The sequence below is a fragment of the Malurus melanocephalus genome, unplaced genomic scaffold (assembly GCF_030028575.1).
Source record: "Malurus melanocephalus ecotype Western Australia unplaced genomic scaffold, MMel_1.1 scaffold_227, whole genome shotgun sequence".
NCBI lineage: Eukaryota > Metazoa > Chordata > Aves > Passeriformes > Maluridae > Malurus > Malurus melanocephalus.
In genome coordinates this window covers 491666-518165 of record NW_026623459.1, presented here as the reverse complement: position 1 = coordinate 518165, position 26500 = coordinate 491666, and the positions used below count along the sequence as shown (strand labels likewise).

Here is a 26500-nt window from a genome sequence, read left to right as displayed (position 1 = left end):
TGTGGTGTTTCTTCTGGGACCCCATGACAGATTCCATTTGCCAGATATGGGTACTCTGTAGTCCAGTGGGAGAGAGAATTGGTGCCCCAAAACATACCTGTGAGCTTGATGAATATTACAACATATAAAATATCTAAATACCTGAAAATACTTCTTTTTCTCTTTCAGATAACAATGAAACAGAACAGGGATCCCCATCACTACCATGCAGTGCCAGTGTTGTAAATATTGGAGACGACGTGAAACAACAGGAAACAGCTTCTCAAGGTTTAATATTTTATTCTGTGAAAGTGCACTTCTGTGTGCTTATACAAAGATCTCAGGTGTTTTGTGTCTTTCCATCTTTTGTGTGGTCTCTAGCTGACATAGAACTAGAAAGTCAAAACAGTCATACATTTAATCAGGTACTCTTGATCATGAGTACTGCAGGAGCATGACTCCTGTATGTGCGAAAATAATTATATGCCAAAGATGTCACATGAAGCAGTGTGCTTTGGCTACTTGCTCAGCCCTCTGCTAGTCTAGTTTTGCATATCTTTTTAGTCTAGTCTACAAAAAAACCTTTTTTCTCCCAATTATTCATAATCTTTACAATCAGCTCAGCTACAGTTCCAGGACTTCTATATCTTCWGATGAATTTCCTTTTCACAAATTCCTGAGCTTGCATTTATTTCAGTCGGCGTTCTCTGATAGTGTTTGAAATTCAGTCAGTTCTGCTGCACTGATATCCTCCGATTTTTCCCATACTCTTTGTAGAAATTCTTATTTTCTGATGGGTATTTTTTTCCTGCTTGAACTCCTGTTTTGTGTTTCGGAAGTCCTGTGTGATGATATGTTTTTCAAATTCAGACATAACTTGATGTGTTTTGTAACATCTTTGTGCTTCCAGAGCAAGAGGGAAAGATGAAAAGTTCTGCAATAGGTGTCTTTTCATACCTCATGCTTTCGCATTTTCTSGGATGGGTAGCTGAAGGAATTTTTTGAACATCTTTCCTTTAGATACTTCTGTGTCTTGGCTTTGGTGAAAGTATTGTGCTTCTGAATGCCATGCAACATCTGGCTTTATACTTAGCATTGTTTCTGAGCAATGACTAGACATAAAACACTATCTGAGGCTGTTAGTAATTTTATATTCTTAGTAAAATCAGTTGGATTCGAGAACTTTGTAAGGAAGATTCTTCTCTTTGCCTGTGATAGGCTTTCACATCAGAAGAGTTGATTTTGATATTTACTGTAGACAAAGCCCAGACCATGGACCTTGAATTTGGAGAATCCTGTTAAATCTGCTGTGTTTGTTGGCTCTTCCATCTAAGAGTTGCTTTCTGCCATAGAGCCTAGACAATGTGAATGAGGGGGAAATGGGCAGGAACAAAGCATTTCTCTATTTTTCAAACCTGCAGATAAACTTCAATCAAATTAAGAGTTGCCACAGTTTTCTGCCTAACCTGTCACTTTTCATGAAGGACCTTTTCTCTGTCCTTCCTTTTCAAGTTTACTGCTGTTCTTTAGCTATTATAATTTTATGTCATTGTATGTGTGCATGTATGGGAGTCTAGCAAGAGAGAAAAAAAAGAAAAAAATAAAAAGAGATTGGACTTCTTGCATTCTGCCACTGACCTGTAGGGCTTACAGTTTCAGAAAAGTCTTTAATGGTTGTGCCTGTGGTTTTGAAAAGAAAAAAACTCTGTGTTTTTGGACATTCTCTCTGCAGTGTCTGTCTGAAAGTACCAGTTTGCAGTTTACTTTTATAAGTACTTTGGCTATCACCCTGAATCAGTTTGATTAGCCCACCTGTAGTCAGATTTAATACATGCCCAGGACATGCATGCAACCTTTTCATTTCCTTTGTGCCTATTATATTGAAAAATTGCAAAAAATTGACTCAACTCTGAGTCTGGTGTAAATATGTATCCTTTTTTCCCAGCCGCATACACCAAACTATTTGATTGAACTTAATGTCTTTCAAAATATGCAGTTTTGCATGGTTGGAATCTTAATACAGTTTTGTGACTTTTTCCTCTGGTTAAGCCAAGCTTGGTGAGACTAAACATGCTAAGCTTTTAGTCACATTTAGAAGAGTTCTAACATCATGGGAATGATTGTGTTATTGTGCATGTTCCATATACTTTATCAATTATAGGAATAGACTAGGGGTTTTTTTTTCATTCTTTGTCACAGTAATCTTAAATATAAATTTTAGATTTCCATCTAACTTCTGCAGAAGAAGCAGCTACAAAGATAAAATGGCAGAGGATTATGGGTCCGAATTATGAAATAGTGGTGAGTAAATTTTTTCTTACTATTTTTAAAGACCCTTCATTTCTTCATCCTTTATGTTGACAACATATGGATAGAAGTATGTTTTTATTGTATTTTCTCCTTCGTGTATAAAAATTACACATATGCTCATTAGTATATTGAGATCATTTTAATTATAAATTTTGAATGTAGATATGTAATATTTTATATTTTATCAAAATCATAATAGACTTGTTAGATTACTGTGCCTATGACTATTTTTTCATTAATATCCTGGCTTCAAGAAGATAAATGTGTTTTAGAAAAAAAATAATATTTTACATGAACTTCAAAACTTCCTTCATTTGCTAGAGTATGATACTTCATATCCTTTCTGTACTGATGTAAATAATGCATAGAATATATATTGTAGATACAGTTGAAAAGTGGTATCTGAACTTAGGAGGTACTGCAAAATTGCGTGGAGTAGATGTTGGCAGAAGTAGGTATTATTAGATACATTGTTACCATAAGCAGTTCCCACTTTTGTATTACAAAGTGTTATGTGATCAAAGAATCTGTTTTTACCTGACTGACTCTATTACACATGACAGTACTTCTGTTTTCTGACTTCTGGAATTTTGACCTCCTCGCTTGTAAATTTAAATGAAAAGTGACAGATCAGGCTGCAGATACGACAAATGTAACCATTTCTTTATCTTATTTTAGGTGGCTGTGGTTAACAAATTTAGTGAAAGCAGTGGGTTAGGGATAAGCCTTGAAGCTACAGTGGGTCATCATTTCATCAGATCTATCTTACCTGAAGGGCCAGTTGGACGAAGTGGCAAGCTGTTCAGTGGAGACGAACTGCTGGAAGTAAGAAAAAGTACTGCTTACCTTAGTCTGCATTCAGTAAGGGTTTTGAGCRGTAACTTTCTCCTCATAGGTTATGACCGTGGGAGTGTAGGAGGTCTAACTGCATGCCAGTTAGTGAATGAGAAGTCATTGCATATGTACTTACATATATTTACGTGCATACATATGCTTACATAGATTTCTCAGCCTGGTAGATGATCTTTCAGATAGAGTCCAAGGTCTGCCATGGTTTAAGCTCAGCTGGCAAGTAAGCACCATGCAGCCACTCGCTCACCCATCCCACTTGCCCTGATCCCGGTGGGATGGAGAGGAGAATCAAAAGTAATATCTGTAAGCTGAGATAATGGCATTTCATTAGTTGAAAAAAGTAAAATATAATAATATTGATAGTAAATAATAACAATGATAATAAAAAGGAAGAGAAACCCCTGAAGTGATGCACAATACAATTGTTGACCACCTTCTGCTCAGTGCCAGACCCTGTCCCTGAGCTCTGATCAGCACAGCTTCTAGTTAACTCCCCAGTTTATATACTGGGGGCATGATGTGATGCTCTGTGGTGTGGGATATCCCTTTGTCCACTTTGGGTCCCTTATCCCAGATATGTTCCCTCACAGCTTTWTTTCTTTTTTGTACCTACTCACTGACAGACCATGAGACATCAAAAAGTCCTTGATTTAAGGATAAATAAAACTTAACAGCAAACAAAACATCAGTGTATTATCAGCATTGTTCTCATGCTGAATTCAAAACACAGCACTGCACAGCTATGAGCATAAATTARCTCCATTCTAGCTGAAGCCAAAACAATAATGGGTGGCAAAAGCATTAAGATGGAATAGGATTATCCCTACACAGTAAAGAGACTTAACACCTAACTTCTTTTCTAAATTATTTTCTTAGAATTAGGATGTGAATTTGRTTTACATGAATGCAAGAAACATGAGGGTGCAGGGTATGTGTTGTTTGTCGGGTGGTGTCATTTGATTTATAAGACTATACATTCAGTTCAATACTTACTTTGGTACTGAGCCCCAAAATGAGTAGAAATTAAGTGTTGACAACGTCTCTTAGCATAGGGATTTTTGTTGATTTTACTTTACTTTCTTTTAAAGAGGTGATTAGTAAGTTTGGGTTTGCTTGTTTTTTTTTTTAACTTTTGTTTCTTGTAATTATAAGCACTCTGTAGTTCTAACTAGTGTGTATTCTTTATTTATTGAGGTGAATGAGATCTCTTTGCTTGGAGAAAACCACAAGGATGTGGTCAGTATTTTGAAGGAGTTGCCTATTAAGGTGACAATGGTTTGCTGTCGTCCAGTAGCTCCGCCTGTCACTCAGCCGGAAATATTAGAGGGCCTAAGCCTGTCTGAGGTTCAACTCACAGAAAAGGTATTTTGTCTTTAAGCAATCACTGAAAATGATTGTTTCCTTGGGAAAAAAAAAAAAAAAACCAAAAAAAAAACCCCCAAAAACCCCCAAAACCAAAACAGATTAAGTTCTACAAGGTTCTAAATATGTTTTAATATTTTTGGAATTGCAACCAAACAAATAGGAGACAGCAAATGATATTTATCAATCACTTTTTAGGTCACCAGAAGATATGAATCCTGGGTGGTCAGAGGCAAAAATATACTAGGATGAGGGGCTGTCYCTCTAAGTACTGCATTTCTTGTTTTCTTGGTGAGATGGAGGGATATGGCAAGCCGAACTCTATGTTCTTTAGAAGCTAAATATATTTAATCTAGTTTTGAACTTTGCTTTCTAGGTTGCATTCCATGACTGAAGTATCTGTCACYCGTAATAGCGCAGCTCTGGGCAGCCTAAACATGTAGGAATGGCATAGGGTGTAGTATCCAAAGCAATAGCATTTAAATGAAAAGAGAAACACTTAACTCTGAGTTCTGAGCAAGGCATCAAATTCAGAGTACAGTTTCTAAATTTTTCTATGAAACCAAGTGAAGAACAGGCTGAAGAACAATCTGTATATACATTTGTGTTTGTTTTTACTTTTATTAAATATTCTGACTACTGTCAGTATGATTATGTTTAATGGCATATTTTAGACAACCATTTAATAAAATATTTCCTGTATATTTGAAAATATAGATGAATAAAGTTCTTTGAAGCTTTTCGTTTGACAGTAATTCCACTTTGTAAATATTTTTCCAGTGAGTAGTTTCATGTACTTGCAGCATAGCAGTTTTAAAGGCTGTTYGAATTCTGTGCTAGGTTTATCAGAGTTCATTAAATCTGCTGAGTGTGTGCACTTCCTCTGTGTTTATAGATGCATCACTTAGTTTTTATCTTGTTGTTTTTGTTTTTTTTAAGGAGAGTTTTGTCTCTTCAGAGTCACAGGTGTTTATATTTTATTGGTGAATGTTTACTGTTTTTCGCAGGATCACATAGAACTTGGATTCATTGGCTCTTCAGACACAGATGGAATGGCTTTAGAAGCAGCTGATGAGGGTCAGAGTATGGAAGAGGTGCAAAGCTCACCTTTGGCAATGTGGGAAACAGAAGTACAGCACATTGAGCTGGAGAAAGGGAGTATGGGGCTTGGATTTAGCATATTGGACTACCAGGTAACTTCTGCACTTCTTTATATGGAAGACAAAACATTTTTTATTGTTTGGATCTTGCAGTATGTTTGATATGTTTTAAGGGTGAACATTAATGGAAACCAAGCAATAGGGTAGAATTAATCACTGCTGGTAGGGATTCCAGTAATTATATTACATATACCATATATTCCATATACCTCTTACTGTATTAAGACTACTGCTGCTAATGATGATGGTAATAGTGGGCCAGAAAAACAGATAATCCATTATATACTAGGGTTTTCAGAAAGCTGTGTTCTAGTGACTCAGGAACAATGAATGATGTACCCAGTGTATTTAGGCATTTAGCCATGTATTTTGTACCTGCAGGGAGGTGTTTAGGGCAAGATCCAATAAAGGACTTAAATGCTTAAAGCAGGATTTACTAAAATCCAGAACTGTAAGTCTGAAATCCCTTGCTTAGCTGCTGTCTGTCCAGGACATGCTTAAACACCCCCATTCATTTTGTGTTTGACTTCAGAATTCCTGGATATCTTAACTATATTTCTTGGTGTGTCCCAGTGAAGAACTCAGTGCCTATCTCTTGCCTTCAGGTGGTCAAGATCCCAGAACAAATATTCYTCCTGTTCACAGTTTTCCAGTGGATAATTTTTAATTTAGCATCAAGTAATTTCTGCCTGTGGTCAATGAAGGCTCCTCCTGAGCTGTTTTGAGGTGCTATGGGATCAGGTCTCTTTCCAGGTCTCTGCTGGCTCTTGTCCCTCGGAGTATCTGAATTTACATCTGGAGATGACTTCCAGATGTAAATTATGCCCCCCAGGGTACTCCTTAGAATTGCTCTATGCCACAGAGGTAAAGAGCAGTGTAGTCTAATAATGTGAAGGCATAGTTAAGTGTCTGTTTTATGAAGCAGTGACTACTCTTCAACGTGTTGCACATGATGCTCTGCAGGGAGACATCACATACGAGCCTGAGTATTTGAAGTCCATGTCAGCACATGGCAAAACATATTTTTGCTTCAACCTCTTCTGAGCACACTAATAGTGGATGCTAGCTTTCTTTATAAAAATCAGTGTATTGGGGGATGGTCACTTAAAAGCAAGTTTTCTTTTTAAAAGCAAACACCACTTTTTTTTGTCTTGTTGATTAGAGTCCTCTGTGTTTCTCTCGCATATAAGTGTTTAATTAGGCAATGCACAAGAACTTGCTTCTTGAAAAATGCTTTCTCAGTTAAGCAAGATCATGGAGTCTAAGATGGTTATTGAAAAGAAATCCTTTGTTCTGCTAGACTGCACGTTATCTTTGCTCCATTCTACACTGCCCACCTCTGTCCTCAAACCTGTGAGTCTAATGGAGGATGGTGTTTACAGCACTGTCATTGCAGTAGGAAGTATTTGAATTTCTGATATGGATGGACAGCATTCTGCAATTTAGCAGTATTTTATGCTGGATATTCATGATTGGACATCACCTGCAAAGGAGCAATAATTTYCACATTTAAAAATTTAAAATAAGTGGAGGCCTGAACTTATGGACAGTAGGACTGGACGGTTTGTTTCTACTGAAGGTTCATCTGGAGGAGAGTGACAACTTCKTGCTAATCTAACTCTATTGGGTTAGTAAAAGCTCATGAATAAAAATTTGCCTCTCAAGATATACAAGTGTAAATAAAATGAAATATTTTTCTTCCCTTTATTTAATTAGGATCCTGTTGATCCAGCAAATACTGTAATTGTGATTCGCTCATTAGTTCCTGGGGGTGTGGCTGAGCAAGATGGCAGACTTCTTCCTGGAGATCGGCTTATGTTTGTCAATGATATCAACTTGGAAAATGGCAGCCTGGAGGAAGCCGTGCAAGCACTGAAAGGAGCCCCAGCAGGAACAGTTAAAATAGGAGTTGCCAAACCATTGCCTGTAAGGATTTGGGAGTTCAGTGTGTGCTTTTCATGTCACTCCAGCTCGTACATGCTGATCCTGTACAGCACACATGTTGTGTGTTTTGGGGTACAGCTGGGTGGCCTAACTACTGCCTTGCATGTAGGAGTGGCCTGGGTAGTATATGACTGGTGTAGTGATTTCAGGACCTAGCACACCTATCTTGCAGCTGAGAAAACAAGAAAGCACCTTGCACCCAGCAGAGTCTTTTAGGGCTGAAAGTTGACAAGCATAATATTGTACACTTTACATGGTTCTCTGAATGCATGAGAATAGTAACATAAAGTTGTTTTTTTATGATTTGCCTGRAATTTACCAATTCCTTTGTTTTGCACAATTTAGTATTGTTATGCCCTATAGTTACTATTGGGCCAGTTGTTTGGTTTATTCTGGGTGGTCCACAGGAGGAACATCAAAATTTTCAAGAGATTCAATAACAAACTTTTACTTGCAAACTTTAGAACATTAAGATAGAATAAGGTAATTGGCAGATATTAAAATGAAGGCATTTTGGTTAGAAATAAACATTATAAAAGCATAAAAATAATACTTTAGAACATGTATTAAAAAAAGAAAGAAAAAGAATAAGGGCAGAAAGATGTGCAGCCACCACCCATGCATCCAGCGAGGACACTTGATTGTTGCAATTTGTTTTGCCCCTTGATCAAAGTGCTGGTCACAGTCTCGATCTGTCCAAGATGGGGGAAAACGCATGAAACAAGAAGTTTAGTGGGTTAATAGACACTTAGGCTAGATGAGAACAACCAGGTACCTCCCCTGGGGTAGAGAATTTTACCCTGTTTCTTGCAGCACTGTGGATCACGAGACATTTCTGRAGCCTTGGATGGTTTATGGCACCCAAGATGTTACAGCTTCCATTCATGTCAGTGTAGCTGAGACAATTATAACCCATGAGAAGGCATGAATGCCTTCATGCTGCATGTGACTGTCCTGATACTTCTCCAGAGAGGAGTTTTCACACCTAAGTCACTTGTGTAAGGACRTGGTCATGATAAAAAACATGTAATTTTTAGTTTGTATACATCAAACTGATTATTTCAGGCTTTCTTTTAGAAGATAGTCTGTAACAATTCAAAAAAGGAGGTTGAAGGAGACCTGTGGTGACTGTGAGAGTGTATCAGGAAGAATGCTAGTGAGCTAGCATCCTTGATGGGTTAAATTCAAATCAATAGAATAGCATTTGTGCATACATACAAGGAAGATAAATTCCCTATTGTAGTAAGCCCACGTGCATTTTTAGGGCGTTATTTTTGCTTTTCATGAATTTATAATCTTGTAATCCTTGTGGATATCATATTTTCATTAGTAGTTCTTTGTGGATAAAGTGGGACAGAGTGGTTGTTGTTTAAGTTCCCAGAAACTTTGCTTTTCATAGCGGGTATATTTTAACTTGTTCTGTTAAATTAATTTATTTTTATTGGAGMCTCCATATTAATTGCAAACAAAAATTTCATGCTCTAGAAGGTGTCACACTAAAAGAGAAAACACGTTTTGGGTTTTTTTTCTGTTCCTGCTAGTTGTAAACATACAGCATTTGCACTTCAATATTTCATGTACTACGCTTGCCAAATAATTAACTTTGCATATAATTACTGCTTTTTTTGCAGCACTGGACAAATGCACCTACTATGAAATTATGTTGGAAAAAGCTATTGGTTTATAGTTAGAATTATGTTTTGTCCTCTTGAGGCTGTTCCTCCTGGCTTTAATAAGATAACAGAGAGTGGATGAAGTCTTCCTGCCTTTAAATAAGATTACTCTCTGGCTAGCAAGATTATAAAGACCTCTGCTGTTAGGCTCTTTCTCTGTTGGCAGGTGTGGTGACACTTATAGTATATATCTATTAAGAGCACAAATTGAAAATTAACTTATACTCAGTTGTGGTCTCTATACCTGGCTAGGCCTTTTTCATTACTTGGTGTTATAAAACATCATGTGAAGCTGAATCAATTCAGCTGAATTAAAAAAAAAAGAAAAATTGTCTCTTTACCTACTGAATACTTTGTGATTGAAATGAACTCTTTGCTGCCTTTGGAATACATTTGCCTTTCTAAACAGCCCCCTGCCCCCCTTGCAGAACGCACTCTGCACCTCCTGTGTCCAGTCATCCGACTCAGAGCTTCATTCTTTCTGCAGCTATCACCTGAGGAGGGCTATGTCTCTGCTAAGGAAGATTGCTTTTTCTACACTGCCCAGTCACTTGAGGAAGAGGGGCCAGCTGATGCAGCCCTCTTCCRTGCTGAGCTGGCTCTGGTTAGTGGCCCAACTTACCATAGATTTCTTCAATCTTTGCATTTTGTAGTGAAAGGAGTTGCCTTGTCACTGTCCATGCTTATTTTTTAGTGTTTGCTATTTCCACATTATTCATCCACTCTAGGTGGGATGGATTCTGACAATGTAGTAACTGGCATCTTGAGACTTCGTCTTTTTGCATGAGATGTGAATCTGGCCTGTGATCTGTTAATTGCTGGGGAAAAAAGGTATTTTGCTGATATTTGGGGAAAAAAGGTATTTTGCTGATGTTTTCAAAAGTGCATGGCTATCAACTTATCCTTGCATGCACTTAGCATCCCTTTGGAAATCTAACTTTGTGTAGAGATGTGTTTATGTGCTTATTTTTTTTTTATGTATCATAATGCATCACTTCTCTACCTTGGAAAGTTTTTGATATTCCATTTTTGCATGTAATCCAGCCTTACAAGGAGTGCTGTCTGTCCTCGAAAGCTGAAAATACTTCCTCCTAATATTATTCTTCAGCCTTCAGCATCAATCAGTGATTACGAGACTTGCAAGGTCAAAAGGTGTTCACTTGTACAAACAATGCGGCTTACCTGAGCGTTCAGAGCCTTATATAGCCCAGAGGTTACCAATAAGAACTCAGATTAAAAAGACACAGGAAATAGGGCACTACGAAAAAGCAAAAAAATCCCCCAATCCCTCCTCTCACAGACCAAGCCACAATACATGTATATATGTATGTGTTCCAAGTGTGTATTTTCATGGKTATTTGTACCGATCTGGTTCTGATGTTGACCTCATATTCAGCCCTCATTTTCTGGGGACTTGAGTGGGGAAGCAGCTTCTGCTAAACACCAGATCTTAGTTCATTAGAGCAAAACTCAAAACTAAACAAAAACCTGAAATGGATTTTGTCGAAGTGAAAATCTGCATTACTGCTTCCAGTAGGTATGTGCTTTTTTTTCATATTTGCAGATGACAAGCTGGCTTAATGACTTGCCTTTAAACAAGACTGCATGCTTTTAATAGGTCATAGTATTTGCCATGCTCCATTCATAAAGCATGAATTTTATATTCTAAACAGCTTTTCATTAAAGGTGTGTTGAAACAATCAGATTAAAGCTGATTGTTAAATTTTATTAAATCCAAAAATATTGACTTCCATCATATTAAAGAAATCAAACTCATTAAAAAAGCAATGAAAATACATTATATAGTAATAAAATTTTCAGGCAGCTCTATCAGTTGTCTGATTGAATGTGCAAAATGTGAAACTAAATGTGCAGTTACCCCGCTGAAGATATATTTTCAGAGTATACATATGAACAGATCTGTRTTTACATTCCACAAATCTGTCCTGAATTCTTACAATACTTTTTTGGGGGGGCATAGCTTTGGTAAGATGAGTTTGCATTCCAGAAGATCAGCTGAGAGTAAKTTACAGCAAAGAAGCAGTTTGGATTAGCTGTTAAGTCTTTAGGCTTGAAATAATAATAAAAAAAATCCTTTTTACCCAGAAAAGGACTCAATATGTTGAATCACTGCAGATTGTTGCTCTTGCTCTAATTAATTCATAGTATCATTAACCATGGGGGCYGAAAAACAAGTTAGGTCCCACCTCTGCAGATGGGTGCACTCATCTGCTTCATACAGGTTTATGATACCGGCATAATTCTAACTCAGTGATCATTTTTGTTAGCATATGCTACGTTCTTGTGCTCTGCCAGGGGATATGAAATGATAGTCAAAGTGTAATATATGAAGCATCATCAGTTAGGGTCTTTAGGGCATAATTTTATTCTAGTATTTGAAATAATATGAGTCTTGGAAAAAAATGTGTTTAATTTAAAAAAAAAAAAAAAGCAAAGATACTACCCCTGTCTATGTCTGAAATTATTAAAAAAAATTTATTCCTCATATAAGAGAAATAGAAATGTAGAAATGTCCATAGCAATCTTGTTATCAAAAGCAAAATAATTGAAAATCTTAAAAAAAAAAAAAGAATTTTTCATGTAAATGTACTGTAAAGCACTGCAGTTTACACATGAATGTTTTTAAAAGCATATAAAAATAACTGAGCGTAAGAAGTAGTCAAGGGAAATTCCCAACATATGGCACCAAGTAAAGCTCATTATTTTTTCTGTGCTAATTTTTGTAAAAGAAGATTGAAAAGAAAAAAGAAGCCCTAAAGAAATCAAAATATTGACACCAAGCAGTGCAGCAGAATTCTCCCAACACTTTGTACTTCTATTAATAGGCATGAGCCTGCCTCAGCCCAGCAATTTATACTAGTTCAGACTCTCACTTTACTTCAGATACTCTTTGTAACCTTTGAAGATGTAGTGACACAGATTGTTACTGGAAGCAGAAAATTTTCCGACTGCGCTGTGCAAATGTAATTTCAACGTAAAACATGGAATGAAAAAAAATGTGTCAGTCWGTATGCAGTGGCTGGTGTGCATGTGTTTGGGGCTTATGTGGTGTGGTGGCAACAGCCTGGCTGATTGAATTGCTTTTGTTGTTAGGTGGACTCTGGTGAGGCAGATCTAGCGGACGAGTCCACCTTTGAATCACAGTATTCTCTGGAGAGAGATGTCTTCCAGGATCCAGTGACAGCTCTGCATGATAGCACCTGTAGCGGTGAGGTGAACGACAGCTTCTGTCTTCCATTATCAATTCCAAAGGTAAAATGGAGAATGGTTATATTGATGACAAACTTTGTTTGTAAGTGTGAACAGGCTGTATTATTGGATATAAATGTTTTATATCTTCCTGGTTTAAAATGCTCTGTTACCAAGTTTAATTTTTTTTATAGTAGTGCTGATTTATTGCAGATGTCTTTGTTGAAGAGAGAGGCAGATACAAGGTGCAAAGCTTGCATTTTTGCTAGATAAAGCATGATTTAGCCAGATAAAATATGGTGAAATGTTTGTAGTATTAAAAGTGTGGTGAGCAGACTGCTACGAAAATATAATTGTCATACTAAGCATAGAAAAGAGTGGCAAGACAAAATGACTGTGTTGTTCTATGGTATTTYAGTATGAAAAGCAAGAGTACATTTGCATCCTAAATTCATAATTAGTATGTTGCTGTGGTTTTGAGTGAAATTTTCATAACGATAGTGTAATTAAAAGTAAATCTATATATATCAAAAATCTGCTAGCAATACTTATTTAAAGTAATAAATGAAGATTTATTTAAGAGTATTAAGAAGATCAGTAGCTTTTTGGGTTCTTGGTCACACACCCATAAATGACCTGATTGTGTTTTGTTTCTCTTCATAGTTTTTCATGTTCTTTTTTCTTTTCAATCTTTAGATTTATTTCGCTAACCCAAAGCCTTCCAGTTCCATTCTCCTAGCAGTCATCTTTGAAAGCCACTGGGTTTGCAGTTTTTGGTCTTGAATAGAGTAGCTGCTGCTTTTTCTGTCCCACCTGACCTGCAGTAACTCCCATTATCCTTTCTGGAATATGTTTAGCCCTTATGAGCTGCTGGTTGGAAAGCTAAATTCATCTTCTTATTGTTTCTCCTAATCCATAGAAGAGCACATCTCTGTTGTGCCAGTGGGACAGATTGTATTATYTAACTCTGTAATTGTTACTTAAATGGATTATGCATTTTGTGAGATAGAGAATGGATTTACATTTTATATCAAGTTGAGGCTGTAGAAAGTCTTTAGTTATTTTCAGGATTGATTTAAAGAATGCTTTAGTTTACATGTTTGTTTTTTTTTTAATATTATGGTCCTGACTTTTCTATGTTTATCTCTGTACACTAGTATGAAGTGAATATTAAGTTCTCATGATGTAACATTTTCATGGTTCACAAAGCAAACATAGTGGGAAAATCTGTTCATTAATGAAGATTTTTTTTAAGCAAGGGAAATGCAATGAAAATTGAAACAGCACTCTTTGCATGCTATGAAGAAKGCAGAGGTATTTCAGTCATTTCTGGCTGCAGGGCAGTTGGCAGATTCTGAGTGTCACTTTGGTGTCACGTTTAAAATAGGTGATGAAAARCATACTTAAACCAATGAAGATGCTCTAGTGAGGCCATATGTTGCTAGATTACAAATTTACKAAATTGTGTTTTTCTTAAAAAATTACAGCATTGGCTTTTCTTTGAGTGAATCAAAAATAAAAACGAGCATATGCTGTAACTCTTAAAATGTATACGTAGCATATGAAATAAATGTTGAATATTATCCGATGCTTGTTTTCACTGATCTGGAAATGGGTACAAAACAGACATAAAAGTAGATGTCCCAGCTGTATTTGAAACCTTATAAAATAATTTAAATAGATGATAGTATTCATGTTCTGTTCTCAAAAGGTAGGAAATTATGTCATTGATTATATCATGCAGATTAGTTGTATTTAGGCTTTGCTCAATTATCTTCTCAGCTGTTAGTTAAACCAATTATTTAATGGTAAACCTTTTTTGATCCTTGTCTGGGGACAGAACAAGCATGTATGCACTTCATGAAAGTTGACAGAAACTAGTTCTAAGGCTCTTGAGACAAAATATCCCCAARTGCTAGGAAGCAAGTTTTCCTAACTTTTTTGAAAAGAGATAGAACAATTAATAGGACCAGTGGATAAAAACTAAGAAGATAGAAGTAGTTGTTTTTGACTACTTTTATTGAATTTCAGAGAAAAAAAACCCTAATATTAATACAGAACTGCTAAGTCCAACTTCCAAGTACTTTATATATCTTTTTAATATCTAGTAGCCTACATGTTTTTAAAATAACTTACTTTAAAACTCTGCTAGAGAATATTTTTTCCAGAGTGCTGTGATTGTTGAAATCCCTTGAAACATTTCAAAGGCAGGGCCTCAGAATCTTGAAAGTCTAAGCAAACGGGAGGTGAACTTAATCCTAGTACTGCAGCCATAATTGATAGATTTGCAATAAGTACTAACTGGTAAGCTTCTGTAATTGCATTATTGTATTTCACTGTTGTCACACTTCAAATCCCCCATGTTCACTTTTTGCTGAGGTTTGATGAAGTTTTTGCTTGTCACTCTTTATGAGGAAGAGAAATTTAAATATGTTTYTGCTCAGATAAATGAATGCTTACCTGAGCTGCTTAAAATTTCTCTTTGTTTGCTAAGGGTGCTGAAGGTAAAGACATTGGTCTTGTAAAGGTCATTCACCTGAGAAAAGCAATTGGATACTTGAATTTTAAAAGCTTGCTGGAATTATGTCTAGATGAGAATGTGTAAAGCAATGTTACTTTTCTGGAGTTAGTAGAGTTATTGAAGAGTACCAAGGTAGAACTGGCCTTCAACAGTAACTTACTTTTACTGATTTTTGGTATTTTAAAGCAGAAAAAATTGTCTAAGAAATCAATTTCACTTGAAGTAGAATGAATGCCTGTAAGGAACTGCAGATGAGGTTGATCTTTCTGATTGTACTGCAGTATGTTTAAATTCTATGAGATTAGTTTTTGTTCAGGGTTTTAGCATGAAATATGCTTTTGAATGATACYATGAACGAATGATGATTGTTCATTGTCTCCTATGTTGAACAGTCTGTTGGAGAGGAATGCCCAAATGCCACAGCTGATTTCCATGTATCTGAGAAGAATTTGTACAACATGGATGTGAATCAGAGACTGAGGGATGAAAAGTCTGTAGTGGACAGTAGCCTGGAAGCTGCAAATGATTTTACTAAAACAGATCTTCTGACTCTGGATGTTTCGGATATCAACCAGAATGAAAGTGAAAATACATCAACATGGACTGGATCTCAGACAGCATCAGAAATTGCACTAAATACAAACCTTGCTACTACCACACAGCTTGATCCCAATGGAAAAGTAAATTTATTTGCTTTTTAAAAAAGATAATAACAAAAAGAATGTACTGAAACCCTATRATTAGACCAAGGAATTTCCTGCCTAAATTGTCACTGGCCAACTGCCACCTGTTGTTCTTTGATTATTAATGTTTATCAGATGTATTAGCTTGCACCAAAACTTTGGGATTTAGACCTTTCCAAGACAGTATTTTGTCAGAGGCTGGCCATCCAAGGATACATACAAATCTTTTCTGGCCTCCCATACTTAGATACTRCTGGACCACAGTGTGGCCACTGGGCAGGATGGGGGTGATTTCTTAGCCCCTGTTGATCTTCACAGGGGCATAAATATGAGTAGGAGGTGCACAGCTAGAATCAGGCCTAGAAAGCCAAGGGGTGTGGTGTGAACGTTTTGCATCATGATGTTCTTGCAATCCTGTGCAGTTCAGCTCAGAAACTGACCTGTGATTGCTACAGTGTGCAAACATAATCTTTCTTTATATGACAGTTACTCTGACATTCATTTCTTTGTTATCCTGTTCAGTGGGTTTTTTTTTTAAGAAATGCTTAAAAGAGCTGCAATTTCTTACAAGATTTGTTACTTCAGTACTGGCAGGTGGTTAGATATCTGTGGTGAATGAATCTGAAGTCCTTGAATTCATCCTACTAATTTTGATATCCCTAAAAGCATACAGTGTGCTCGATTTGGTGTATTGCCTGAATGAAAACAGAAATCATGATGTTGGTTTGATCTTTGATGAACTGATTGTTCCAATATCTGTATAAGGAATCTGACTTAATTATGCATATAGCTTTTGTATAAGATAAGATTAATTGCAATCAGTATGGCCAATCATATTTTTGTCTTGTAATCTGAACCGATGTAATTTTCCTTTGTATTAGGATCAATTGCTTTTAATGGAAAAGAGATGCCCTGTATCGTTGGAAGGGAGTTCCACACCCGCAAATTCAGTCAAAAACATTTATGAGAAAACTATCACTATTGCAAAAGGCAATTCAAGCCTAGGTAAGTTAGCTAAAATTTTTTTGTAAACTTTTCAGGAACATGGCTTTTGGTTTCCCTTGTATGTTCCCTGTTTTAATAATAAAAACTAATGTTCCATATTTTTGGGACATGATATTCATTCTTTGCTGCTCTTGCCCTGTTTCAGTGTCATGGCACTGGATGCGTTTGCTGTCATTGTGAACAAAAAAATGAAATGTTCAGTCTCTGAGAATTTGTTTTCCCACAAAGGAGTTTAGTTTTTCCTAAGTGTTAACAAAACAATTTTAATGAATTATCTTTCAATGTCTGTACTGATATAGTGGAAAAACAAGATATAGCCAGGAAATGCTGTGGAAGAATACTATGGTCAAAGAGCTGCAGATGAGACTTTCAAATATTTGTAAGCACAAAATGATCTTGCTCCTTGGGCGTGGTCAAAAGGGCCTAAACAAGCTGCTTCCTTGCCTTGAATTTGTACGTTTATCCAAAGTGCCCGAGATGTTTTTATCCTTAAAGGAAAGCTGATGTGTAATGAGGGTAGTTATGCGAGCTCTGGAAAGTCTATCAGATAGGAGATGCAGGGTCTGCCTGTGAACATTTTTTTGATAAATTTWATAGGTAGTGGTTTTGGCTCAGTGATGCTATCATTTTGTCAGAAAGTTCAAACTTTTTACATGCCTTCAGCTTCCTCAGCAAGCTTACTGGAGACACATTTTGAAGTGAACACACAAAACAGATGATGATGTTTTTCGTTGTCCTATCCTGCTGCTCTCTGGTGTAGCTGTAGGCAAAGTGAGSGGGAGAACAGGAATAGAAAACTCCCAGAGTCCACACAGGGAGTACTTTGTTTTGAGAGGCAGTGATGTATCCCTCCAATTCATGGCTGGCATGTTCATTTGSTTTGTTAGGTTCCTGGTGCTGTTTCTTCCAGCCAGCTGTATATCCTCGAAGACGCTCTGGGATTGGTAGGGCAGGACTTTGTGTGAGTGCTGGCTATTAGCAGTAACTCATCAAATGCTTTGAAATGCGCTGTCCGCATCACTGGATGCTTATATACAGTCAGTCCCCAGTCAGGATTTCCTTGCTGTGCAGAGGTGGGTGTCAGTTTTTTATGGCTGTGATGCTGCATTTCAGTGGGCACCTTGGCCTAGAATAAACTGCTTTCTGATGGATGCTCAGACTGCTGCCTATCACCTTCAAGAAACAGCCATCCTTCAAAATGGATCTAGTTTAGAATCAGGGTCTCCAAAATAGAAAGGTGTAGAAAAGGCTGATGTAGGTGTATGGTTTATCTTTCATTGGTACAAGGTGCTCAGTTACGTACTGCCTTTACTGGCCTCATTGCCAGGCTGTATAAAGTGCAGGTCACTGCATTTTGAGGCACCTGGATTTTTTAAAAAAAGGTTTTATTTGCAGTAAACTCTTAATTCCATTGAGTAGGTTTTTATTTATGTGTATGAGTATTTAAGTGCCGTGAACATGCAAAGCAAATTTCATGTCAAGTGTAACACAGCATGARAATACAAACTTGGTGCAGGGTGCATATTGGCAGACATTATATGCAGGAGAAATAAAACTGGTCTTGATATGTACAAAATATGAATATGAATATTGCTTTCTTCTGGCTTTTGACTATAGTACTTTCCTTCCAGTCTGAGTGCTCTTGTCTGGGGAACCAGCCTGGGCACAATGACCAATTTACACACATGGCTACACTACTTTCACCATTCAATTTTATAAAAGGAGTTAAATCAAGAATTATGAATGATGTTGAAAGATGCAGCTGCATCACCTAAATAATTGAGACTTGTGAACTGGCACTTCTTTTTTCCTTTTAAGTGGTGTCACCAATTTTTTGCAGCAGCTCTTCAAAGCCAGCCACAGCTGGAACTCTAAAATGTTGGCTGTGATTTTTTAAAAGACAAGAAAACAGCACCTAAATGCAGAARAAGACCTGAGATGCCATTGTCCTGTGCAAATCATTTGGCAGCTTTACAGTGGCATTTGCCTTTTTAACCTGAGCATGTAGGTGTCCAAAGTGTGATGTTAGCCTACAAGATTTGTAATCATGATGTCAGCATGGAAACAGGGAAAGGGGATCTGTTGCATGASTGATGTTTTTTCAAGGCACTATTACACTACCCTTAAAAATGTTTGCTACTGTCTTACCCAAGCAGCAAGGTTAGTCAGAATTTCAAACTACTTTTCAGAAAAATAAAGTTTTTTATTAAGCAGTTTTAAGATAGTGGAAATCCACCGAGTGTAYTTCAAGGGTCCCAGTCCTGCAGCTGTCTTTCCACTGCCTTAGTGAAGAATAGTTTTTCCTGAAACTTGTTGGCAGTGTTTGTTTCCTGAGCACCAACTGCCCTGAAAATAACAGTGACAACTCATATGTATAGATAGTCACAGACATTTGCAGCCCAGCATGGAAGTCCAGCATGGAAGTCCCCATCAAAGGGGAGGACAAGAGCCTATCTGTCTCATTTCCTAGTACTGAAAAGAAAGCAGAGTTAAAGGGTGTATAAATATTTAGAAGCAGTATTTTTCTGTGCCACAGGTAGAATACCATTTAAAGTCAAATGTAGGACTGTATACATTAACAATATGAAGGCTTTCACAGAGGTCAGGTTGCTGTTCTGGGTCTAAGCTATGGCCCACCTAGGAGAGCAGGAAGGCAGCCTCTCAATGGGATCTTATTCATGTTTTCTATTGAAAATAAGTGTATATTTSTATTCAGCCTATTAATTACCTGTTGAATCATTTCGCCTTCTTTCCAAAGAGTTGTCGTAAATGAAAGTGAAATGTGTATAAACTCAGTGAACCATCAGAAGAGTGATGAATTTGACTGGTTTTTAAGCAATTCCTTTACCTTTCTTTTTTTCTGCTTTAATTTTTCGCTGTCTTAATTTTTTTCCATTTTGAGCTGAGTATGTGAAATGACAASAAGTTACTGTGTTTGTGATTTGTAGCTGCTGTCTCCAAGGGGGAGAGTAAGAGCAACACTTACAGGCTTGGTCATATTGGCAGGTCTGCTGACTTTTACCTTCCCCATGCCCCAGATTATTTTTCTTTATCTTTGCACCCAGASTTGTGCCTCAAAGACATAAATTCTTTCATGTGTTTTCACTATAGGAATGACAGTAAGTTCCAATAAAGATGGTTTGGGAATGATAGTTCGCAGTGTCATCCATGGAGGCTCAATAAGTCGTGATGGACGAATTGGTGTGGGGGACTGCATCCTGTCAATTAATGAAGAGTCGACCACTAATTTAACCAATGCACAAGCAAGGGCTATGCTGAGACGACATTCACTCATTGGACCAGATATAAAGTAGGTAAAACTAGATTATGAATTATGGCAGGAAAAAGCTAATAATCAAAATTTGTTTGCTTATGCAAGTATGTTAAACGAAAATTTTGTTATTACACATGCTTTACCTTCTAGTTCCAGCTTCAGATGGATAATTCACCTTCAGATTACATTTCCTTACATTTCATAGATGAAATCAGTTGTGTGTGAGGCTTTAGATGTTCTTAGGAATTACTTTCATCAGTGTCATCATCATTACAGCCCTGACTAGTTTTATTGAAAGAATGGGATTAGTCAGAATTTTCTTCTCAATCTCATCCACTTGAGAAAATTTCTTCAAGTTCACACAATTTCCAGAATTTTAACTCTGCCTGAAAGCACAATTCTTTCTAGCGGTTGTGGCTGTAGAATTAACTTTGCCCACAAGCACCATCCAGAAATGAGGTTGTTCCTGAAGTTCTTAACGAAACTGTAGATGCTGGGTTTACAGCTTCAAAACCCAGTGGCTGTTTTCTCTGTGGTAACACTGGCCRGATCAGATATGCAAATGGCATGAATGGCCTTGGTTATAGAAGCCTCTACTTATTTGAAAGGGTGGCCTTGAAATAATCAGTCCAGTCCCAGTGTGGTTACAGGTGACTGGTCAGCACTCAGTTCAGAATGGACAGCAAGGCATTCCATATTTTCCCAGAAGTATTCTAGCTTGGAAGAGACCTAGTATTTTGGTAACAGGTGAGCATAATACCTTTACTRTGGGTAGTAGGTTTACTTCCCTGTCCCATTCCTGTCATGCATTTAAAATTATGTTTTTATGTAAGCCTGCTTAATCAGGGGATATACTCATATAATGAATTACATTATTGCCAATACTGTAAGGAATATAAGCGAGTCATTGTTGATTAAGTGACATTGCTTAAATTACATTGCTGTTGGCTTCCAAACTATGACTCCAGCTGTCATGATTGAAGTTGGTTGTATGTGTGCATGTGTGTATATAYCTGCTTAGAGACAAATGCTGCCGCACCTTTCTTCTATGAGGAGTCTTTTTTTAATGCTGTAGATACATGATAAAATACAAGTGTGTTCATTATTGGTGTGTATCCTTTTATAGCTGTTGTATCTTATGTTGTGTGGCTAAAAGTTTCGTTTTGTAGTCATATTCTTTTGCAGATATGTTTGAAGTACTAAAATCTTGCCTTAGATATGGATATTCAGATTTTCCAGAGAAAAAGGCATACCATTTCTGAAAGATACTGCAAAAGAGGAGCAGTTGCTATTCTTACTCTTACTCAAGATTTTTGTCCTTTCTTTCATATTTATGTTCTTTTTTGCATTCCTATGACAAGGTTTTAAAGGGGAGCCWTATTTTCCACTTCAGAAACAGAAGGACCAAATCCTTTGGTAGCTCCTAAGGAAATCATGCAAGAAAAATGACAATGTTTTTGGGACAACATAATTTTGCTATAAAACTATTCAGCATTATGAAACTTCACTTTTAATTTTCAAATTGCAGAAGTACAGGATGCCAGAAAAATATTATGATACAAATATGTGCATAAATCAGGAATTTGGACATGAGGAGCTTTATCTTAAGATGGTTCTTCATGTTTTCTGAGAAGGATACATGCCCCATATTTGTCAGTTCAGAGCTAATGTGAGGCATTGCCTTGGAGCATTTGTGATTTGAGGGCCAGCATTTCAAAGACTTCAGTTGAATCTTTTTGGCGTCTTCCTTGGAAAACAAAGGTATACTAGCGGCTCAGATATGACCCATCTAGGCATCATTCCTCTTAGTCCCTTACTGCAAAACTTGCACCTTAACTTTTAGACTGAGCTTTGTTGGGTTAGTGGGATGCCCCGCAATAAGTGATTAAGCAGAAGCATTTTACTTCCAAAGCTRTATTTCAGTGACAAACAGTATCTGCAGAGAAAACACAAAGCTGTTCTTACCGGCTGCATAAAGGCATTGTTTAATTCTGTAAAGGAAATTTGATTTTGAATAGTTCAAGAATCAGTTATCTGAGTTTCAGAATTGGATATTTAATTTTTTCCACTTCGTGTGCAGAAAACCAGATGTGTGTCGTTACTAGAATTAGTAACAGAACTAGCATTCTGTTTCACTTCTCATTCTACCTTGCCAGGAGCTCTCGTATTTCTGTAATAATAGCCAGTGCTTTGTGCTCAGCAGCAGCTGCTTGTAGCATCTGTTAGATAATTATAAAACTGAATTAGAATTCACCTGACTRAAGTGGGGGGCTGAATTCATGATCAAGAAATAAGAGAGATTGCAAATTCCATGCCTCTTAATAATCACTGCTACAGACAATAATAAAGAGCAGATGTTTTCTGGGTTAGATGTAGATGAAGTGGAGGTGGACAAAAAAGGGAAGAGGAAGAAAAAAAAAAAAACCAGCTCACACTTTTACATACATAAGTATGCCTCTTGCATTCAGCATGAGACATTGATATCTATTAACGCTATTGTAAAAAGATGCTGCATCATATGCTTCACATTCTAGATCTTCTCCAGCACCTGCTGATGATCAGGCCCTGTGTTATGTGTGAGTATTGGCGATTCAGAAACTCATTATGGCTCTGTGTTGCAACTTGTTTGTAAAATCATTCCATGCTTTTATGACATCAGTAGTAATATCAGGGATATATCCAGATATAGGTACATATTCTCTCCCTCCTTAAGTATGTTTGTGTGTGCATGCACATGTGGCTGCACATGTGTATTCATAAACATATTTTTATTTCAAAAATATATGGCTGTTTGTGTATAATTGTATTATATATCACTCTAAACTTTAAGATTGTAGCATACTTTTTAATTCTGGAATGAAAATACCAGTATTCTAAAAGAAAATATTGCTAATATTTAAACATTTCATCTATGACAGCCACCTGAGATGTGCTCGGAGCACGTGTGCATGTTGTGTGTATGTGTAAAAGGTTCACTTCTAGAATTGGCATGAGTACAGTGTACTGATATCTGGATTAATCTCAGTGTCATATTTTCTGTGGCACTTATGTTTTACTTCTTTCATGTATGAAAAGGTTCAAATTGAGCCTTAAATGTTAATTGCAGTAATTTGTCCAGATCATTTTCCATACTTTTTAATTTGATTTGTTGGTGTTTCAAGGTTTTGTGTGGCTGTTCAGTCAAGCATGTGATAAATGTTCCTCTGTATTGCATGCAGTGTTGTGTTTACAAGATACTTTCATRTGTAAACCATTGGTGTTTCCATTGTCACTGCTTTAGTTGTTAGCGCATGTCTCTCGGGGTAGGAGAAGGGGTGATATCTCTCAAGAAAGAAACCCATAACATTTTTCTTTCAAGGTGTATAGCTACAAAAGAGAGGAAGATGGTTAAACCATGCATAGACTTTCCTTTGAAATTGTCGAACTTTAATTTCTCTTGCAGTGAAGTGCAAGAGAACAAGTGCAAGTGAAGTGCAACACAGAAGTGCAGCTGTCATTTAGTTGTTTTCTGTTTTCTGTGTCTTCATCTCTGTTTTCTGGCTCTTGTTTCTCTTACTGTCTTACTTGTAACCATATTAAGGCAATTACCAATCTRTTTTGCAGATGAACTGTTCAGGTGCCTTGGTGGGGTTTAATTTCCGTTTTACAGCAAAGGTTCAACAGCCAAAACCACTTCTTGTTCTGGGCCCATCATCATCCCAGTCACAGGCTAAACTCTTAGTTCAGGATGATGCTCAATGTCTTCAGATCTCACTCTGACCTCCAAGTGAGCTCCAGCAGCAGTCCAGCAAGTGGTGGATTTGGTGACTGTGTGATGTCTGCCCATGAGTGCTAAACAGGGAAGAAATTCTTGTAAATCTAAGGTCCTTAATACACTGTGACCTTGCCAAGCGTCCCAGAGGGCAGGAGCAGGTTGAAAGCCTCATAGTAAAGACTGCTTTCTGGTGTACATGTTTCGTAAAAATGTAGTTTACAGTAGAGAGAGGTTTTTAGATATAGGTTTTAATTTCAATAATAATATGGAAAACAGAGAGTAGGAGTGCAGTCACATCAGTAATATAGGTAATAAGAGCAGTTAGGAAAACCTTTGCAGTTAACTGGACTTTGCAAATCGTAAGCAAGATACAAAGGTGACCTCCATGCAGAATCTAACTCTTCATGTGTGTGATCCATGTAATTTGCTYTTGTTTTCTATGGTTTTKGGKTTTTTTTTGTTTGGTTTTTTTTTCCCAAAATGAACGTATTCTGGTTTATATGTGTGAAGTAGCAGAAACATTACAGAAATCTAAATTAGATAAAAATGAACAGTTAAAAATGTATTGAATGTTCCTTTGAGTGCTTGAAATTAGGCTCYTAGAACTGTAGTTAAGCACTAGAATAGAAAAATGTGTTTTTCCAAAGAGTTAAAATGTAACAGCTCTCAGTGAGGTTATCTAAATTTTATTCCATCTGCAGAAATCAATTAGCTAATTCAGTTGTTCAATTTTAGATGCATTTTTCTTAAATGATAAATCAAATGTCTTTTTTTTTTTGTCGTCCCTGTGCTGTTCACGGGAAGAGAAGATAAGGCAGCTTTTGGGAGATGGCTCTAGGTAGCATTAAAGCTCTTTTAGAGCATCCTTTGAGTCGTAAATTTTTCATGTTTCAGCACAATATCAGTTTTGTAATCATATAATGAAAAATAGTAGTATCCCAGAAGTTTGAGTATGTATGGTTTGCCTCCCTCTTAGCTGATCTCAAGTGCTGATGTATAAGGATAAGGACTRCTATTACCCTTGGACCTTGGCACCCTGCATAATTGTTTGCCTTGTGCTCCTTGCAGAAAAGGACAAGAGTTGAAAGACACTGGACAGTAAACTGTCAGAGATCACACTCTGGTGTATACATTCAGTTTGAATCTGGGTTAAACTGTTTCATTTGTACGAGTGTGCTAATCTCCTTTCCACACTTTGATCAATACCTTCCGGCTTCACCTTAGCATAAAGGATATTGTCCAAGCCTTCTCCTAGCCAGAAGAAACATTTGTTTGCAGTTCTGGTTTCTCACTGCATCCTTCTGTCAAGGGAAAATTACATTATTTCTTACTTATTTTTATAAGTGATTAATGTAACTGAATGAATGTTACGTTTTCTTACACTGAAATGTAACTTGCAGATCTTACAGTTTTTGTAGAGGCAAGGTATTCTTATGGGCCTGCTGGGTAAAGCTGCTGCATCAGCATTTGACCCTTGGGAGTTTGGTGRGCATAATACTAGTACTTTGCTGTAGTTCAACACACTTGGAGTTGAAGATGGCTAAGAAATAGTAGTCATGATTCTCAGAAATTCTCTTCTCTCTTGCTTTTTGCTTTTTCACTGCTGGTTCTTTACAGAATAGCTGCTGTATGTCTCTAGCATTTCCCAGTGCTAGAAAGCCCTCAGGAAAGGTAGATAAGAGTGAGTGGCCTTGTGCTGAGCATTTGTTTCCCAGTGTAGGTTAACTTCTCAGCACACCAAGAGGAAAATGTGTCAAGTGGAGTAACGCTTGTGTGTTTGAAATAAGGCCAATGCAGAACAGGGAGGAGATTTAAGGAAGAGGTAAAACTGGTAATAAAAAACATTTTAGAATGGATATGGATTTAGGTAATATGGTTTTAGAAATTTCCATTAAAAGAATTATGAAGTTCTTTCTTTTCAACACCCTAGATGCCTCTGTAATGACTCTTTTTGTACTTTTCTATATATGGAAGATGTGAGAGGAGGTAGGGAACATAAAAGATGGATATAAAAGATGACAGATAAAGGTGGTCCTTTAAATAATTTTTGTTAAGAGGGTTTTCGACTGACAGCAGTAGTTGTATAAAAGTTTATTTTCATTGTCTTTCTGATGCTTGATCAGAAAAGCAGAAAACTACTGAGAGGGGGAATCAGTGGCAATCAGGGTGTAATAGGACATCAGTCAGGAATAGCTCCAGGTGAAAGCCTCAGACCTGAAAGAGTCTCCTCTCTGCAGTTTACTCATTCTTGTGGAAAGTGGTCAAGACATTTTTTTKGTTTTTAGCTCCATCTCTTCCTGGAGAAATACGTTATTTTTTCTTTTAACAATGTGATGTATGGCAAGACAGTTTTTTAATGCCCTTTTTCCATCAGCCTTGCTTCTTGATATACTTGAAGCTGCTAAATAAACAACTGTATGTTTTTAAGAAGACAAAGCATCTTTACAGGAGGGCTGTCTAAGTAGCCCTCTTTATATCATGGTGTATAGCATGGTATCCTTTTGCCTTCCAGGTGGAAGTTTTTAAAAGAAATATTCTTCAAGCTTTATTAACTTTTACCCTCTATGTTTCACTCTCCCCAGTCTATTGGGCCATGTCTTTTTCTGGCGTTCAAACATCAAGTGGATGGTGCACATCATTTGGCTGGTGAAACATGACTGTCTGACTGTCCCAAGCTGGTTGGCAGTGCCTGAAGGGCTGGAGGAAGGAGATGAGCAGGGGATTGCTCCCTGTGGCATAGGTGGTGTGCTGTAACACACTTCTGTGTCTAAAC

At 37.1% G+C, this 26500-nt stretch overlaps 1 protein-coding gene across 8 annotated transcripts in view; it reads left to right on the top strand.

Annotated features, from left to right (window-relative positions):
* The window catches only part of MPDZ (multiple PDZ domain crumbs cell polarity complex component), a 91081-nt gene that overhangs the window by 30151 nt on the left and 34430 nt on the right, over nt 1–26500 (top strand). For 4 of the 8 annotated variants that reach the window (XM_057374525.1, XM_057374521.1, XM_057374519.1 and 1 more), the window contains exons 12-23: nt 169–267; nt 2201–2280; nt 2968–3114; nt 4336–4503; nt 5511–5696; nt 7380–7589; nt 9768–9884; nt 12395–12553; nt 15404–15691; nt 16576–16699; nt 19811–20009; nt 22508–22549. In XM_057374525.1, the coding sequence (XP_057230508.1) occupies nt 169–267; nt 2201–2280; nt 2968–3114; nt 4336–4503; nt 5511–5696; nt 7380–7589; nt 9768–9884; nt 12395–12553; nt 15404–15691; nt 16576–16699; nt 19811–20009; nt 22508–22549 (1819 nt within the window). The remainder of the gene's footprint in view (nt 1–168; nt 268–2200; nt 2281–2967; nt 3115–4335; nt 4504–5510; nt 5697–7379; nt 7590–9767; nt 9885–12394; nt 12554–15403; nt 15692–16575; nt 16700–19810; nt 20010–22507; nt 22550–26500) is intronic. The other 4 variants (XM_057374527.1, XM_057374524.1, XM_057374522.1 and 1 more) reach the window with 3 other exon arrangements.